Below are 18,198 nucleotides of genomic sequence, written 5' to 3' on the forward strand. Positions count from 1 at the left end.
GTACCAGATAGTTTTTAAAAAATTTTCTTTATTATAGCTTTTTATTTACAAGATATATGCACAGGTAATTTTTCAGCACTGACAATAAAGACACCCCATTTCAATCCTGACCCACACAATAATTACCCAACGAATCAAACAACTCCACGGCTGTGACCACCTCAACCTCACCTGACACCCAAAATCAAATTATCTCCATTAACAAAGTAAGCAACAACATACTAAAAGCCACCATATTACCCACTCAGCTCTCAGGGTACTCCTCCGTAGCCATAGCAGCAGTATAACCAAACACTACTAATATTCCTCCCAAATAGATCAAAAATACAATTAACCCCAAAAACGTGCTATTTAAACTCACAACAACTGCACAGCCCAAAACCCCACTAGTCACAAGACTTAAACCCCCGTATACAGGAGAAGGCTTAGAAGCAAAAGCAACAAACCCAAAAATTAATAACAAAGACAATATAAAAACAAACATCATTTCCATATTAGTTTTAGTATGGACTCTAACCATAGCCTATGGCATGAAAAACCATTGTTGTAATTCAACTACAAAAACTAATGACCAATCTACATAAAACCCACCCCCTTTTAAAAATTATTAACCACTCATTCATCGGCCTCCCTGCACCATCTAACATATCTGCCTGATGAAACTTTGGGTCTCTATTAGGAGTATGCCTAATTATCCAAATCCAATAGCAATTGCAAATCCTTTTGTTCCAATTTTTCCCATCCTTCCCCCTACCACTTCCTCCAGATGGCAGGTTGACGAATACATGTTAAATATGTTAAAGTATAAGTTAAATACAATATATGTATACATGTCCAAACAGTTATTTTGCTGTATAAAAAGAGTTGGACTCTGAAATAGTGTACAATTAGCCTGTGAAAGAAATCCAAAATGCAGGCAGACAAAAATAGAGGGAATGGGAATTCTATGTAGTGGTTCATAGTCATCTCCCAGAGTTCTTTCCTTGGGTGTAGCTGGTTCAGTTCATTACTGCTCCATTGGAAATGATTTGGTTCATCTCATTGCTGGAGAAGGCCACGTCCATGAGAATGGATCATCATATAGTATTGTTGTTGAAGTATATAATGATCTCCTGGTCCTGCTCATTTCACTCAGTAGTACCAGATAGTTTTTATAGTTGGAAAGATTGTGTGTGTGTGTGTGTGTGTGTGTATGTTTTGACTGAGGCAATTGGAGTTAAGTGACTTTCCCAGCTAAGTCACAGCTAAGACGTTTTAAGTGCTTGAAGCCATATTTGAACTCAAGTCCTCCTGACTTCAAGGCTGATGCTCTATCCACTGTGTCACCTACCTGTCTCTGAAAGATAGTATATTTTTAACAAATGTAGTTGAAAGCTTAATTTGTAGTTTCATAAATTAAATTTTAGTTTTATTAGAACAAGTGGAATTTCCTTTTAGCATATAATGTTTCTTCTGATCATTTAATTTAAATGACATCAGTGACAACTTCTGTTTTCTTGGGCAGAATGAGAATTACTCAAATTGTTCTGCCATTTATTGTAGTTTGTTCATAATTGCATTTTTATATTTTTTTTTCAGAATTTGTTGTTATACATAATGGGATCATCACCAATTACAAGGATCTAAGGAAATTCCTGGTATGTCATTGATAATAACTGACTTGGAAGTTAAACCTTAACATACTTAACATTCTTTCATCATACATAGGTTTAGAGATGGATGGGATTTAATGAATTCAAGATTCTCTCCCAAATACAAAGTGTTCTTTTGAAGAAAGTGAGGAACTATGAGAAAATGAAGGATCAGTAAGAAAAGGACAAGTTAACAAAAGAAGCAGTTTTACACTGCTATCCTAAGCTTGATATTAGCCACTAGCTTAGAGTTATGCTTTCCAAATCTGGAGGACCTTTGTTTATTTTATTGTAAACTTGATTACGCTCTCAGCAAATAAAAATAAATAAAATATGAAATTAATCCACAAATAAGACCATAAAATAGGAATCATTTATAAACATCACTCCTCAACAAATAACCCATACTTTTATCTTTATTCCCAATCTCTTCAGTATTTCAACCTTATATCTTTACCTTTACTACATTTCTAAAACTGTACTCATCACCCCCCAGAAATTTCCTTTCACTTAAATTCTCTATTTATTTTGAAGATACAACCATCTCAATTACCTAGACCTGTGATCTAAATATCCCTTTTGAATTTTCCTCTTTCCCTTATCTCTCACAATCAATTAATTGCTATTTCCTGTATTCTATTTCTACAATGTCTTAGATGTACTTCTTACTCTCTACTATTGTTTTATCCACTATGTTTGAGTTCTTAACCTGTTCAGGCTTAGACTGCTATAATAACTTCCTAATTAGCTTCCCCGTTTTCATTCTCCAGTCTTTCCAGTCTATTCTCATGTGGCTGCCATCAGTTTTGATCATATCACATGTCTACTCAAAAACTATCTGTGACTTCCCATTGTCTGCTAAATAAATTTTCATCATCTTTAATCTGGTTCTGTAATGTCAGAGAAAGACAGAGATTAGAGAACAATTTAATAGTTTATTAAATGGAGAGATTTACTGGGACCAATGGATCCATGGTTGGTCCCAGGGCTGAAGGAGACTATCAGTCTCAAAGAATCCAGCACTAAGTATCAGACAGCAAACTTTTTTATAGGATAACAAGAACAATGACATAATGGGGGAGGTACCTGGATGGGGATAACCTAATGGTGAGGGAGGCACCTAGGATGACAGAATGGGAGGTACTGGAGAGGCTCCTGATATTCTAATGATGTCCAAAATGGATAAAGACCTTTATCCCATTAAACATTAAGAGGGAAAGGTTATAACCTGAGGCAGATAGGAAAATGGGGAAACTAGGTCAGGACATCAAAAGGGAACCGTAGTACCACATTTCCAACCTATATTTCCAGCTATATCGTTTTTTCCCTTTTGCACAATTTATACCCAAGTCAAAGTGAATTCACTGTTTCATTCTTTGTATTTGATTACACTATGGTGTAGTAAAGCCTTCTTTCTCCCACTTTTACTTCCCTCATTTGAATAACTGCTCATTCTTTATGGTATAATCCAAATATCACCACTGAATGGAAGTCCCCTCTGATACCAACCTCCAATTTGTAATGATTTTTCTCCCCTCATATCTCACTTATGTGAGAAATGGTTTTTAATAACTAATATCTTCATTCAGATTTAGAGCTCTCCCTTTTTTCCAAAGTCCTGATTTTAATGTCTCTTGAAGGATATTCCTGATAATGAGATTACATTAACGGCTTCTCTATCTTGGTTAGAGCCCACCCAGCTTTACTAGGAATTTAATCTAAGATTGGGAAACCTACTCAAGCTGGGGTGGAGATAGATCCTTTTATCTAGATAGCTCAAGGCTGTGGGTGGTCTGACTACAGAAATAATTTCTCCATCCTTAGCCCTTCATTGAAAAACTATGAGCTTGACAGGCATGGTTGTCTTTGGTCTAAGAGAGACGGCCAAATGACCATCCTTTTATTAATAACCTTCTAGCCTTATTAATAAAATGATTAAATTACCCAGAAACCATGTTTTTAATGGTTATGCTTAGCAATTGTTTCTATTTTTCTTATGTACATAAGCATACTTATTCATTGAATAACAGGTCTGTTCTTAGTAATGTGTGGTTCTTCTCAATTTTCTATTTATCCCAGCACCTAGGACAATGTTTTACTTAATAGTGGTGTTTAATATCTATTAGTTAAATTATTGAATTGTTAAATGGCCTAGGCCAAAAGTGCCTGTTTTTATAGACAAAGAAATAAGTTCAGAGAGTGTAGGAATTTGCCTAAGCTCACAGAGCTTATCAGTGGTAAATTTGGGACTAAAATTAAAGCCTCCTAACTATGCTAGTCCAGTGATCTTTCCATCATTATAATAAGCTGAATCCTGTAGTTAAATGCTAGCTCAAGGTCATAACCTTAGTCAGAATCCTGATATGAATTCAGGTTTTTCCTGACTCCAATCCCAATGCTCTACCTATTGCACCACCTCGCTGCCTCCAAAATTCACATTTTGTCAACATAGCGTTCTTCCTCTGTGGAAGAATTATTTTATTAATTAATTATTTTTCTAATTAATACTTTTCTACAGTTTGGAGGATACTCTTCAAAAATCTCTGTGGCTGAAAAATGTATAACCATGTAACCAGTCCATCATCAGGTCAGAACTAGAGCTGAAAGGGACCTTAGAAGCCATTTAGATCAAACTCCTTATAGATAAGGAAGCTGAGACCATAGATAAGAAACTTGCCCCAAGATAGCATAACTCATTAAGGATAGAACTAGGATTAAACCCAAGTCTTCCTCTAAATCCAGAACTCTATCCATTAGACCAGACTGACTCTCTAAACATTCAACAATCACTTAGTAAGTACCTACTATGTGTCAGGCACACTTGCTGAGTGCTGGAGAAATGAAATCCAGACTGAAATAGACCTTGACTTCAAACAGCTTTCATCCTATTAGAGAGTCAACATGTGTAAATACATATATATGTGTCAATATACATGTTTGTTTTTTAATTCTAGGTCATCTATTTTATTGCTAATAATATTTTGGTTTTTTTCCCTAGTTACATATAAAAACAATTTTTTCAGTTTTAAAAAATTTTTGTCAATAATATTTTATTTTTCCAAATACATGTAAAGATAGTTTTCATCATTCATTTTTGTAAGACTTTGTGTTTCAAATTTTTCTCTCTCCCTTTCTTGTCTCCTCCCTCCCCAAAATAGCAAGCAATCTGATATATGTTAAATATGTGCAATCCTTTTAAATATATTTCTATATTTGTCATGTCGCACAAGAAAACTCAGACCAAAAAGGAAAAAAACACAAGAGAAAAAGGTGAAAATACTGTTTTGATGCACATTCAGTCTCCATAAATCTCTCTCTAGATGTGAATAGCATTTTCCATCCCAAGTCTATTGGAATTGCTTTGAATCAGTGCATTGTTGAAAAGAGCCAAACCTGTCACAGTTGATCATCACATAATCGTGGTTCTACTGTGTACAATGTTCTCTTGGTTCTACTCACTTAACTCAGCATCAGTTCATGTAAGTCTTATAAAGACAATTTTTAACATTGAAAATTTCACATTATTCATTTTCTCTCTCACTCTTTTACTTCCCCTATCCATGAGACAGTAAACAACTTGATATGTTATACGTATTCTATCAAGCAAAACAAAATGCCATAATATACATGTTTATATACATTTAGAAATACAAATTAATTTAGACAGCAAGGAGGCAGTTGAACCTGAGACTTATCAAGAAAGGCTTCTTGCAGAAAGTGATATTCAAGTTGACCTTTAATGGAAATTAGGGATATACCTAGGGAAAAGATTAGGAAGCCATGTATTCTAGGCAATAGGGACACATAGTATAAAGGAACAGAGAGGGGAAATAGAATCTAGTGAAAGAAGTCCAGTTTGACTAAAGTCAAAGTCAGTGGAGAGTGTGACAGGAGAATAATATATAATAAGGCTGGAAGAGAGTATTATTAGAGCAAAGTTGTAAAGAATTTTTAATCACCAAACAGGATTTCATAATTTATTCTAGAGGCAACAAATAGGGAATCATTGGTATTTATTGATCAGGGGATTAGCATGAGCAGACCAGGGCTTTAGGAAATTCACTTTGGCAGCTTTGTGGAAGATAGTTTGAAGAAAGAAAACTGTGGCAGGGAGTATGATTAGGAAGCTATTGTGATACTTCAATTAAGAGGTGGCAACGGATTGGATAAGTGGGGTGAGGGATGGTTCATCTCGCCTACACAAGAGATATGACTGACTCCAAGGTGTTGAATCTTGGTGAGCAAAAATATAATTGTGCCCTGGGCAGAAATAGAGAAGTTTGGAAGAGAGGTAGGTTTGTGGGAAAAGTTAATGAGTTCTATTTAGGACATGTTGAGTTTGAGATGCTTCCAGAGCATCCAATTCAACATGTCCTTTAGGTAATTGATGATGTGGGATAGGAACTCGGGAGAAGGACTAGATAAAGCTAAATATATAGATCAGGAAATCACTTGCATAGTGATGATAATTAAACTCACAGGAGTTTTGAATTCACCAAGAGAGACAAGAAAAGATGATCTGGGGCAGAAAAGGCTTTGGATTTAAACTCACAACTGAGATCAGGTAGGTAGGATGAGATCAAAGAAAAAGCCAAATTAAAAAAATGCCAAAAGGAAACAGTATCTAGAACAAGAGGGTAATCAACAGTGTCAAATATTGAAAAATGTAGAAAAAAGGCCCAGATAAGGCAATAAAGAGATCATTGCTAATTATAGAAAGAAAAAAAATTGAAGTGGTAAAGTCAGAAACCACATTACAAAAGGTTGAAAAGTGAGAGGAGAGGAAATAGGGATAATTAACAAAGTATAGATAGCTTTTTCTAGGATTTTAATTGTGAAAAGGAGAAGAGATATAGAAAACAATTTTGATAGTAAAGATTTGATAGTGATCTCTGAGAGGCAGCATGAAATAGGAAAAGAACTGGATTTACAATAAAGGATCTGAGTTCAAATCCTAAATCTTCAAGTTATTACACACGTGATCTTGGACAATACACTTCTCTGAATCTGTTTTCTTGTTTATAAAGTGATGAGATTGGATGAGATCAACCTAACTCCCTTTCTGCTCTATGCTATAAACAGGCTGGCATACAACAAAGAGGCTATGGTCTTTTATTGGTGCTGAATTCAGAACTCTTCCAGTTTAGTAGGAGCTCCAGAATCTTATACTTCTTTGGTATAGGTTTCAAGTCCTTGTGGGTACTTCCACACTATGATAATTGGATCAGGCTTAGAGAATACATTTATTTTTACCTAAAGTCATGCTAAACCTTTAAGGGAGGTGGGGAAGAGGAAATTCTGGCAAATCTATTAAAATAGTTGGAATATAGAATGTATCACAATGGTTAGCTGATATTGCATATTCAATTAACTATTTCAGGAAACCAAAGGCTATGAGTTTGAGTCTGAAACTGATACAGAGACCATTGCAAAACTGATTAAATATGTATATGATAACAGAGAAAGTGAAGATATCAGATTCTCAACCTTGGTAGAAAGAGTCATCCAGCAGTTGGTAAGTCAATCTACACCTTTACATTCTAACTCAGTAGTACAGATAAATGCTCGTCTATTCACAGGAATTATCTCAATGTATTATATATGATTGCTTGTGTGGGTGAGTAGCAAGGGAAGTTCTAGGAGAACAAAATAAGATATAGGGAAGATAGGCCTTAACTGGGAGTGATAGAATTGATTCTTGAGTGTGAGGTTTTAGCATACTTTGATATTTTCAAATTAATATTCTGACAAAAAGAAATTACTTTTCACTCCTTTGCTAAATACATCATGGAATATATCATTTGTAAGAGTCATCTTTTCACTGGTAAAATGGTTAATACTAATAAAAGTAAAATAATTACAGATATGATAATGCATCAAATATTGGTCAGTTTTAACTTCGTTTCTATTAGAAATTACAGTTCTAGAAAATCCTACATTAATTCTGATGTCAAACTTTAGTGTCCAATCTTTTATCTGATATAGTAGATAATTTCTTTGAAACACTGCTATGTGGAAAGAAAATCTTCAATTTGAAAGTGCTTTTCTTCATTTGCATAGTAACTGAATCTTGAGATGGGAAGAAATCTTCCTTCTTAGAAATACAAATAGAAATACAAATAAAAAGCTAAAAATATAATCGCCATACAATAAGACTTTAATGACTGTTCAATTGAAATACAGATTTCTACTAACAACTGATATTGCTTTAATATTTCCTTCTCTCTTGTACCTTTTGTGCAGTACTAAAGTAATATTTGTTGATAATAATTGATGGCATATCATTTGTGTCTTATAAATTTTAAATTTCAATCAAAACTTTGAAAAATAAGATACATGAACCTTTTTTAGTGAACAATAACAAAAAAAGTAAGGAGATAAAGAGTGAGAAAGAGAATAAGAATGCAAGTGCAATCACCAGTCATTATTAAGCACTTATTCTATTTTTATGTGCATCTTTTTATGACCCATAGTCAAGAGCAAAGTACTTCAAAAGCAAAGACTTGGTCTCTCTCCATATGCAAACTAAAAAGGCAAAAATCACCCTTTATTTTATAGGCAAGCAAACTGAAGTCCAAAGAGAAAAACGCTCATCTAAGTTAATATATTAGTAATGATGAGAAGGAAAGGAAATTTTTTGAACACTCTAGACAGATCAGTGGCAGGTACTAGTAATGCCCATTGAAGAAAGCAAACGAATCTCAAGGAATACGTCACTTGCAGTCAAAGATAAGGCTGACTCTGGTATCTTCCAGAGTCTTCTAGCCTAGTTCCTTTTGCAAGCATCTCTAAACAAAGAAGGCTTAACTATTTTCATGTCTGTAGGGTGAAGTCATTTCTATACCAGCGATGTCATCTACTGTTTCCGAGAAGAATTTTTTGTTTTGTTTTGTTTTGTTTTTCCCAACATGTCACATCCAAACTGAGAATATTTTTTAATCTTAGCTTTTTGCCAATTTCTAGTTGTTTGATAAAACCAACATGATAAGGAAAGATTTAATCAGAAACAGATATTGCTTAGAGTTTAGAATTGTTTTCCTTTCCTTTGATCCACTCCAGATATTGTTATCAGCAAACATCTATTAAATACCCATATTCAATAAAACAGTGGGATAGGTACTGTTAATATGTCTTGTATTAAGTGGTTCAGAATTACTCATTGATAATTATGGTATTCTTTATTATAGTATTTTGTCAAATTTTATCCATCTGTACCAATAAAAATTGTTTGAGTATTAATGCATACATATAAGGGAACAAGGGGCTGATAATTGTTTTTAGCCCTATATGCATTTTCCTCCATTTCTGTTATGTATGATTCCAGGAAGGAGCATTTGCATTGGTTTTCAAGAGCATCCATTACCCAGGAGAAGCCGTTACTACCAGGTTAGTTTTTAAATGCATTTGTATTTATATTGTAAAAAACAGCAATAAAATTTTGGGAACTTGATTGGAACACTTTAAAATTGTACATTAAGTTTTAAATAGCAAATCCAGTATAATCATTTTATTCTTTGTGAGGAAAAATGATTTGAGAACTAATGAATTCAGATAACTTACTAGCTGTGTGCCCCTGAGCAAAACACTTAACTCTGTTTGCCTCAGTTTCCATCATCCATCCACCATACAGAAGAAAATGGCAAATCACTCCAGTATCTTTGCCCCAAAAAAAACCAAATGGGGTCACAAAGAGTTGCACACTGCCAAAATGACTGAAAACAATTACAAAATCGTAAATAAGCTTAAGTAAAAGTGTTTTTATTAATAACTTTAAAATGTATGCTTAAATTTGAAAATGACCAACTTGAAAATGAAATTGGAACTTTGGTTTTCTTCTCTCTCTCCCGAAATAGGGCTTTGGGAAGGGAAAATTGAATGGTAGTAGTAGTGCCATTTGAGATTTGTTTGAGTTTCTTTGTTTTAAAGTTTAAAAAGTACTTAGCTCCTACCTTTGGCACAATCACATTTCTTTGTCTTTAGGCAGAGTAGATGAATAGAAGGAATCACTCTTCTGCTTATCTTTATTGTGGCTAGGATCCTATGGTTAAGAAAAATTAATGTGAAAATCCTTTCTCTTTTTTTCTGTGACTTTTAAAGGTTAAGCTTATGTTAATGAAAGAAGAAAAGGTTCTTCTCTATGTCTGTGTGCTAATCACCCAGATAAAGAAGAGTAGGTATTATTCTAGTTGGCCTTGCAGCCTTCTAGAATGGGACAATATTACTTCCTCTCTCACTCATAAAATTTATTTTTGGTCTGGACCTGTGATTCCATTGGTATAAAGAACTCTCAGTGAGAAAAATCCCACTAGGGGTGCAGATATGAAACTCTTGTCAACTCTCTGTATTAGTGAATTGGTGGGAGAGATGGAGAGGAGGAGAGAGAAACAGACCTTGGAGCTAAGTGATTTTCCCCATATCATACATCCAACATATGTCTGAGAGTGGGTATAGCCATTGCACTATAGTGCCTCTTTAATAGAGACCATTGTCTCATGTTTTATGACATGATGAAGTTTTCAAAGAATGATTACAAATATGATCTTTCTATCTCTATGTATGGATGAGCAAATAAGCATAAAGAAGGTTCTTTCTGTTACCTAATATCAAACAGCTAGAAGTAATGGAGCCATAAGATCAGAATCTATATTTTCTGGAAAATGATAGAGAAAATGTTAATAATGCAGATTCAACTTAAAAGTGTGTCTTGCAAAAAAACTTTTTTTTTGGATCTGATTGTACTCTATTGAGTCATAGCCTACCTATTATAAATTCCTTCAGGAACTTGTATTGTGTTTCATTTTTATGTAACCACTATGTTTCATGGATTTCCCCTATATAATTTGTTTATGGGGTATCTGACCCACATAGTGTAACCAGGTCCTGTGCTAAACTGTGCAAATACAAAAGAGGCAAAAGATAATTCTTGCCTTCATGGAGTTTACAACTTAATGGGGGAAACAACATGCAAAGAAATGTATACAAAGCAAACTCTATATCAGATAAATAGGAAATAATTAGCAGGGAAGGCACTAGAAATATGAAGAATTAGGGAAGGCTTCCTATAAAAGATGAGATACTTAAAGAAAGCTGGAGAAGTCACTAAACAGAGTGGAAAAGGAAGAAGCATTTTCAGGCATGGAGGAAAGCTAAACAGAGTGGAAAAGGAAGAAGCATTTTCAGGCATGGAGGAAAGCTAAAGACAATGCCAGGAATCAAGAGAATGAAGTATTGTGTTTGTGCAACAGCCAAGAGGTCAGTGTCACTAGACTGAAGAATTGGTGGTAGGGTGTAGGTATAAGAAGACTGGAAAGATAGGAGGGAGTGGGTCACGAAGTATTTTGAAAGCCAAATGGAGGATTTTGTAATTTGATCCTATAGGTATAAAGAGTCAGTTGATTGAAAAGGGGGCATATAAAATATGTTGCAAATTGAGAGGTCCTGGCAATAGACTGGCGAGAGAGGGACAGGAAGGAGCTGGGTAAGAGATAGTGAGGAATCAAAAATAACTTAGGAGCTATAAGGATGGTGTTGCCCTCTACAGTAATAAAGAAGGAGAGAAGGAGGATTTAGGGGGAAAGAGAATGATTTCTATTCTGGACATGTTTATTTTAATATGTCTACTAGACATCCAGCTTAAGATATCTGAAAGGCAGTTGGATTTATTATCACCAAAGTCTTATTAGAGCTTTGTTGATTCATTTAAACAGATCAAAAGGAATGTATGTGGGCTAGATGCATGTGGCATCAAAGGAATGAATAGTTTATTCATCCAAGTTGCTTAGAAGCCTTCTAAATAAATATCTTACACAAATGTTGCCTTGGAGTTCAAATTACTAGAGACAAAATTCTTTGTAGATTTAAAAATTCTTCCTCTCTTCTTTAAAGGCAATTTTAAAAAAAACTTCATATATTGGTTAGTGATGACTGAAATCTTACTCTAATAGAAAGATTCTGGCTAAGCATTATCTGGCTGTTTTGAATCTTGAATTCGCTATAAACTGCAAAATGAAGTGTTCTTTGCTGATATATATTTTGAAATATGGAATTGGTTGTTTAAAAGATAAAATTAAAAAATATGAGTTAGATTTTTGTAGTAGAACAGCAGTAAATTAAAACAAAACAAACACTTCTCTAATTGAATGTTGCCTCTAAACCAGAAAAATTACATTGTCAGCAAGGAGATATTTCTTGTATATTGGCATAAGTGTAGAGTAACCAGAGTCTAGGTTGAGGGAAATAGATAAGTTTGTTAACCAAACAATTTTTATTTCTTGTAGAGAAATCTAAAAGTGAATCTGACTATTTTCCTTGTGAAAGTGTATGCTTCAGAAAAATTATGTAATATTACTAAAGTTATGTAGTATTACTAAAATCACAGATTTATAAAACTCTTTGAGTGATCTCATTGGGTGCAAAAACATCTACGTAAGGTCAAGGAAAAAAATCCATTGGTTTTAGTATATTATACTGCATATCCAAAATATGAAACTTGGAATTTTCATAGACCATGATTGGGTAATGAATAGAAAGGATGCTGTTTGAAACAGGGCATCCTGCTCATAAAACTCTAATATTTTCCCCAAAATTCAAAATTTGTTCTTAATAAAAGATAGTTGTCTCAATATATACTTATATGCAAAATGTTTTATGTGTAATGTTATTCATTGTTATATTAACAGGAGAGGGAGCCCACTGCTCATTGGAGTTCGTAGTAAATATAAACTTTCTACTGAACAGATCCCCATATTATATAGGACATGTAAGTTATTTATAAAGCATGTGAAAGTTATAATTGTTGGCCAGTTCCTCAAGACTCAGCAGATATATTTAATGCATGCCAGTTCTTTGGGAAATGTGGAAGCATTAATATGTGGTGAGAATATAAAGGGATGGGAGGGAAAGAGATGAAATGCATGTAAGTGTCTAAAACTTCCTTATGATTATTAGGTGACTTCGCAAAGCATGATCCAGTTTTTCTAAATCTTATTTTTTATCAGTTTAAATATTTTTGTAGAAAAATTTGAGGTTTGTAATTAGTTTCAGAATTTGACTGCTGCAGCTAATAACCTAAAAAATTAATATTTCTCTCCCAGTGTCAATCTCTTCAAATAACTGAATTCAAGATTAAGTTGACCCCATATTTAGTGTATGTTTTACATTTTAATATACTGAATGGTTTAGGGTTATGAAATCAATGAAATTATTTTATTTATAGGCAACATTGAGAATGTAAAGAATATATGTAAAACAAGAATGAAGAGACTTGATAGTTCAACTTGTCTTCATGCTGTTGGGGATAAAGCAGTAGAGTTTTTCTTCGCTTCTGATGCAAGGTAGTAGGAAACTTTATTTCTTTACTTCTTAGTACTGACAAAGTTCTCAAGTTTTCCTGACAGGTACAACATTGTGATTATTTCATGAAGAACTAAAACCTGCTATGTCTTATGTTTTGTGTCTTAATTCTCTATACTAAGTTCTATGAGATCAAGGATTGTTTCTTGTCTAAATATTACATCTCCCAAAATGCCTAATAAAGGTTCATCATTGTATTGTTTATCTTATCATTCTAGCTGTGCTCTCAGACGCCTACCAAATAAAGATTTCGCCATTTAATCACATGTACTCATTGAAGGCTTTGTTTGTATTAATATGGTCCTTTCTCCAGAACTGTATTATAAAGCTTAAATGTTGACTTCTGGACTTGCCCCTATTTCTCTAATCTGTGAATGAAGAGTCATTTTCTTGGTGATCAATATGTAGAATGTCCAGCAGAAATTTTATAGATGTAATTGAATAGCCAACATAACATCTATACAATAGTTAGTGTACAACTATTGTCTCCTTTAAAGATTATAATACTTCATTTGGAATTTAAATAAATCCCATTTCCTTTCCATTTTAAGACAAAAAGACTCTAAATGAAAATTACTGTAGAAGCCTCTTTTTCCCCCAGCCAAAAAAAAAAAAAAAGGAAGACATCCTCCTGTGTTCAAATCTGGCCCTCTAGCCATATGACCTTGGGCAAGTCATTTAACCCAGTTTCCTCATTTGTAAAATGAATTGGAGAAGGTCACAAAGAGGTACTCCATCTTCAGTGGAGACTTTCTGAAAAACAGAGAGAGATAGGAAGATAGAGCTCAATGGAAGACAACAAATAGAAAAGTCTTCATTGTCTAATGAAATTAATTTCCCTATATGAATGACAAAAAAGATATGGGGTAGAATCTGTCTTGACTTCATAGAGATGTACAATACATATAAGTAGGATATGTACCTAGGAAGTTGTATTATTTTTAAAAAGGTGAATATTTAATGAATACTCAATCATAAAAGACATTCTTTTTATTGCCCAAACTTAAGAAACCAAAACCTAACCAAATGTGATCTTTTACTTAAAGACAAAATAGCCAGAGAAGTTTTAAATCTCAATTGATTTTTTTTCCTGTCTCTGGTTTGCCTTACAGTGTATAAGAGCAAGGAAGAGAGAGAGAGTTCCAAATGAGTTAGGAAGAAGGGGAAAAAGGCTCATTTAATCTTAATAGAAATTGGGCCCTGCCATAGAGGAGTACTATCAGAGCAGGTTATGAGAATCTAGAAGATTATGGAGGGGCCCTCAACTGTGAAGTAAAAAAGTCATTAGACTCACTTCCATTTTCCTCCTTCATCAGAACCTCACAGAGGTGGGAGAACAGAAGTAAGTAGGAAATGGAGCAAGGAAGTAAGAGAAATAGTGGCTATGACAACCAGAACAATCACCCAGTCTCTGATGAACTCCAGATCCCAAGCAGCTACACTGAATAAAAGGGTTTCTGGCACACTAATCTATGTCTGGACATACCCAGATATTCCATATAAAAGCCTATCATTAATTTCATAGCCAAACTTATATTCTTTGTATTAGAAAGAGATTTCTCTTGTAGATTTTAATCTGAATTCTCAATATTCCTCAAAAACAGTACCAATGGAGTACTGTTTTTTTCCCCCAATAAATTATTGAATTAAACAGCACTTATTCTGAAATATTAGAGATAGATCTAAATTCTGAAACCTATTTTTGTTCCTTTAGTGCTATTATTGAACATACCAACAGAGTAATTTTCCTTGAAGATGATGACATTGCAGCCGTTGCTGATGGGAAGCTCTCTATTCATCGAGTGAAACGTTCAGCTAGTGATGATCCATCTCGAGCCATCCAGACTCTACAGATGGAATTACAGCAAATTATGAAAGGCATGTATATTATCTAAAGTTTCATTAGTATAGCCTGATTTGTGATTTGATAAATTTTTAACTTAGCCCTTCCTAAATAAGGGCTATATCACGATTATTAGAAGGTAGAACTCAGAAGGAATGATATTAGGTCTTTTTTTCTGTGGGTGACTCCCAAGTGCTTCAGTTAAAAATAAGCACCAGAACAGTATCTCTCAGAGGATTATTTATATTGTATTAATTACATTCATTTATCATTCTTTGTTCACCCATTCCTCAATTTATGTTAATCCACTTCTTTGCCATCACAAAAAGAGTTGCTATAAATATGTTTGTACATATGGGTCATTTTCTTTTCTTGCTCTTTTTAGGCATAATAGTGATGTTGCTGGGTGATAACTTTGGGGGCACAGTTGGAAAGCAAATTATTTTCCAAAATGGCTAAACAAATTCACAGCTTTCTCCACCACAACCACCAATTGATAAATTGTCAAAAGACATGAACAGACAATTTCTTATTGATTTTAGAATTCTGTTCTAAACTGTTAGAAATGGAATTTGATCTTAGCATTTTCTCGGGCAAACTCCCTCCATGTAAGCAGCAAGGTACAGTGTGGGGGGGAAGCACTAAATCTAAAGTCAAAGACCAAATCTCAAATTCCAGCAGTTACTTACTATCTAAATGGCCTTAACCTCTTAGTGAGATTTGGTTTCCCTCTCTAAAATGGATGATTTTATCTGTAAGGTACTTTCTAGCTCTGAATCCTAGCCCTTGTCTTACTTTTATATTATCTTTGCAAGCCTAAGTATAGTTGAGATCTCTATCCCTCTTTTTGAAATAGTAACTATAGCCTACTTTCTCTGCCTCAAGATTTCGAGATACATATTTTATCATCTTATTCATGTGATATTTTCATGAAGTTGAGGTGCTGGTGGATTAACCAACTAGCAGAGAAGAACTTAAGGGATAATATATTCTAAGAGGAGAACCAGGTTTCCATTAAAATAAAGAGTTGAGGGACAGCTACATGGTGCAGTGGAAAGAACACCAGCCCTGGAATTCAAATCTGACTTCAGACACTTAATACTTACTGACCCTGGGCATGTCACTTAACCTCAATTGGCTCACCAAAAAGAAAAAAAATCCCCAAACCTAGCCACAACAATAAAATAAAGATTGAAAAGAATTTTGGTAGGAGAATTTGAGGATATAGGGAATTTAATGAACAGAGTGAGGGTTGTAAAGGGCCCAGTGGTATAATCTAGACAGTAGATAAACTACTTTATAATAACACTGGGAAGGAAAAGGAAGGGTTACAGGAGAGAAGAAAGCAGTCATATCAAAGTAATAATAGCATTTATAAAGCACCTACTGTGTGCCAGCTAAGCATTTGTAAACAAATATTATTTCTGTTGATCTTTATAACAATTATGAGAGATAGATTATGTTACCAATCCCATTTTACAATCTAGGAAACAGGCCAGCAGAAATTAAGTGATTTGCTCAAGTTCACACACCTAGTAAGTGTCTGAAGCCAGATCTGAATGTATGTCTTCTTAACTCTAGGCCCAGCTCTTTATCCATTGTATCTCTTAGCTTACTACTTGGAGCTAACGTGGTGAAACTATTTGACCAAATAAAGACCCAGAATAATGGGAGACAGACTGATGTGGCAGATGATTAAACTATAGTAGGGCAGAATCTGGCATGCTGGTATTTTTGTTTTTATGAACTGGAGCTTTCTTCTTCAGATGTGATTCAATGTGAACAGAACAATGGAGCTCTGGACTCCCAAAGGTTTCAGGTCCCAAATAATAGAGAAGCAAAGGTCTAGATCTTTCAGGGATTATAAATCGGGAGAACTGCTTTAGGTCCAGCACTTATTAATAGGGAAATTGTTTCATTTTTCTATAGCATGATCACTTTGTACTTAAATAGGTGTAGATTTCTTGGAATATTTTTCTTCACTCTTTTTGTCCCAATTAGGGTATTAAGTTGTCAATCCCCTTTGTCATCGACATCAAAGTAAAGATGTCTTTTCTGATAATATTAAAACTAGGACAAATTAACTCATTTAACACTAACCCTGTTTGTTTACATAGGTAACTTCAGTGCCTTTATGCAGAAGGAAATCTTTGAGCAACCTGAATCCGTTTTCAATACCATGAGGGGTCGAGTAAACTTTGAGACAAACACAGGTGATCCTGATAATTTATAATGAACATTATACCCTTAACCTTCAATACTGAACATGTTCATTTAAGTAAGAGAACTGACACTGATTTTCATATTCTATAGTTTTGTTAGGTGGCTTGAAAGATCATTTAAAAGAAATAAGAAGATGCAGACGACTAATCATCATTGGCTGTGGAACTAGTTATCATGCTGCTGTTGCTGTAAGTAATTATTCCCTGAGTTTCTTTTAAGATTTGATATGGGATTCTCATTACACAATGCAAAGTACATTTCCTTCCATATACTCCCTTGGTACATCATTGCAAAATTAAATCACTTAAGTGAAATCAGAACAATACTGACATAGCAACGAAATTATTTTTTAAAATCAGATTTTGCATTAAAAGTAGAACTGCTTTTCTATCGGTTAGTTACAATTCTTGAGGTTAACACTTTATTTTTACTTTTAGACACGGCAGGTGCTAGAAGAACTGACAGAGTTACCTGTGATGGTTGAACTTGCTAGTGACTTTCTGGACAGAAATACACCTGTGTTCAGGGATGATGTTTGCTTTTTTATAAGCCAGTCAGGTGAGTATTATTGTCAGTGTCTTCATTTGTTCATTATGGGTTTTTTTATTTAAACACAAGTAGCTCCCAAATATTGGCTTTGGCCACTTTAGTGTTTAGTTTTTAGGGTTTTTTTGGCTCTGAATCATATGAAAACACGTGTACATGTGTGCATATGTGCACATATACATAAACCATGTAGAACTTTAAAATGGAGAATTTTTTATTTCCTCTTTCAAACTTCTCTTGGGTGAGTCTACATTGTATAATACAGAACATCTGCTTCGAATGAGTGTGTGTAGCTTAGTAAAGGATTTGGTCCATAGGATCACTACTTTATGACTAAGTAAATACTCAGTCTTTCATGATGAGGCCAGATACTTGCAGAGTCTCCAAGCTTAAGGGTCAGGTAAGTGGGTACTAAACATTCTTCTTGCAGTCATCTCTTGTTAGGAGGAGTGAGAGATAGAGTAGTATTATAGAAAGAATAATGGACTGGGAAGTCACCTCTGGTTAACTTCCAGGATCTGCCTCTATAATAACTTTGTACCCAGAAGTTAGTAACTCTTTCCTAGTTTCTAGTATGTGCCTCTTTTTCCTTGTCTTTGAAAG

At 34.3% G+C, this 18,198-nt stretch overlaps 1 protein-coding gene across 1 annotated transcript in view; it reads left to right on the plus strand.

The window, feature by feature from the left end:
• GFPT2 (glutamine-fructose-6-phosphate transaminase 2) overlaps nt 1-18,198 on the plus strand; it is a 53,487-nt gene that overhangs the window by 24,165 nt on the left and 11,124 nt on the right. The window contains exons 5-13 of the mRNA XM_003756910.4: nt 1,579-1,637; nt 7,012-7,146; nt 8,956-9,017; nt 12,311-12,390; nt 12,847-12,964; nt 14,698-14,861; nt 16,944-17,039; nt 17,140-17,237; nt 17,487-17,607. Of these exons, the coding sequence (XP_003756958.1) occupies nt 1,579-1,637; nt 7,012-7,146; nt 8,956-9,017; nt 12,311-12,390; nt 12,847-12,964; nt 14,698-14,861; nt 16,944-17,039; nt 17,140-17,237; nt 17,487-17,607 (933 nt within the window). The remainder of the gene's footprint in view (nt 1-1,578; nt 1,638-7,011; nt 7,147-8,955; nt 9,018-12,310; nt 12,391-12,846; nt 12,965-14,697; nt 14,862-16,943; nt 17,040-17,139; nt 17,238-17,486; nt 17,608-18,198) is intronic.

Source organism: Sarcophilus harrisii, chromosome 2, assembly GCF_902635505.1.
Source record: "Sarcophilus harrisii chromosome 2, mSarHar1.11, whole genome shotgun sequence".
Lineage (NCBI taxonomy): Eukaryota > Metazoa > Chordata > Mammalia > Dasyuromorphia > Dasyuridae > Sarcophilus > Sarcophilus harrisii.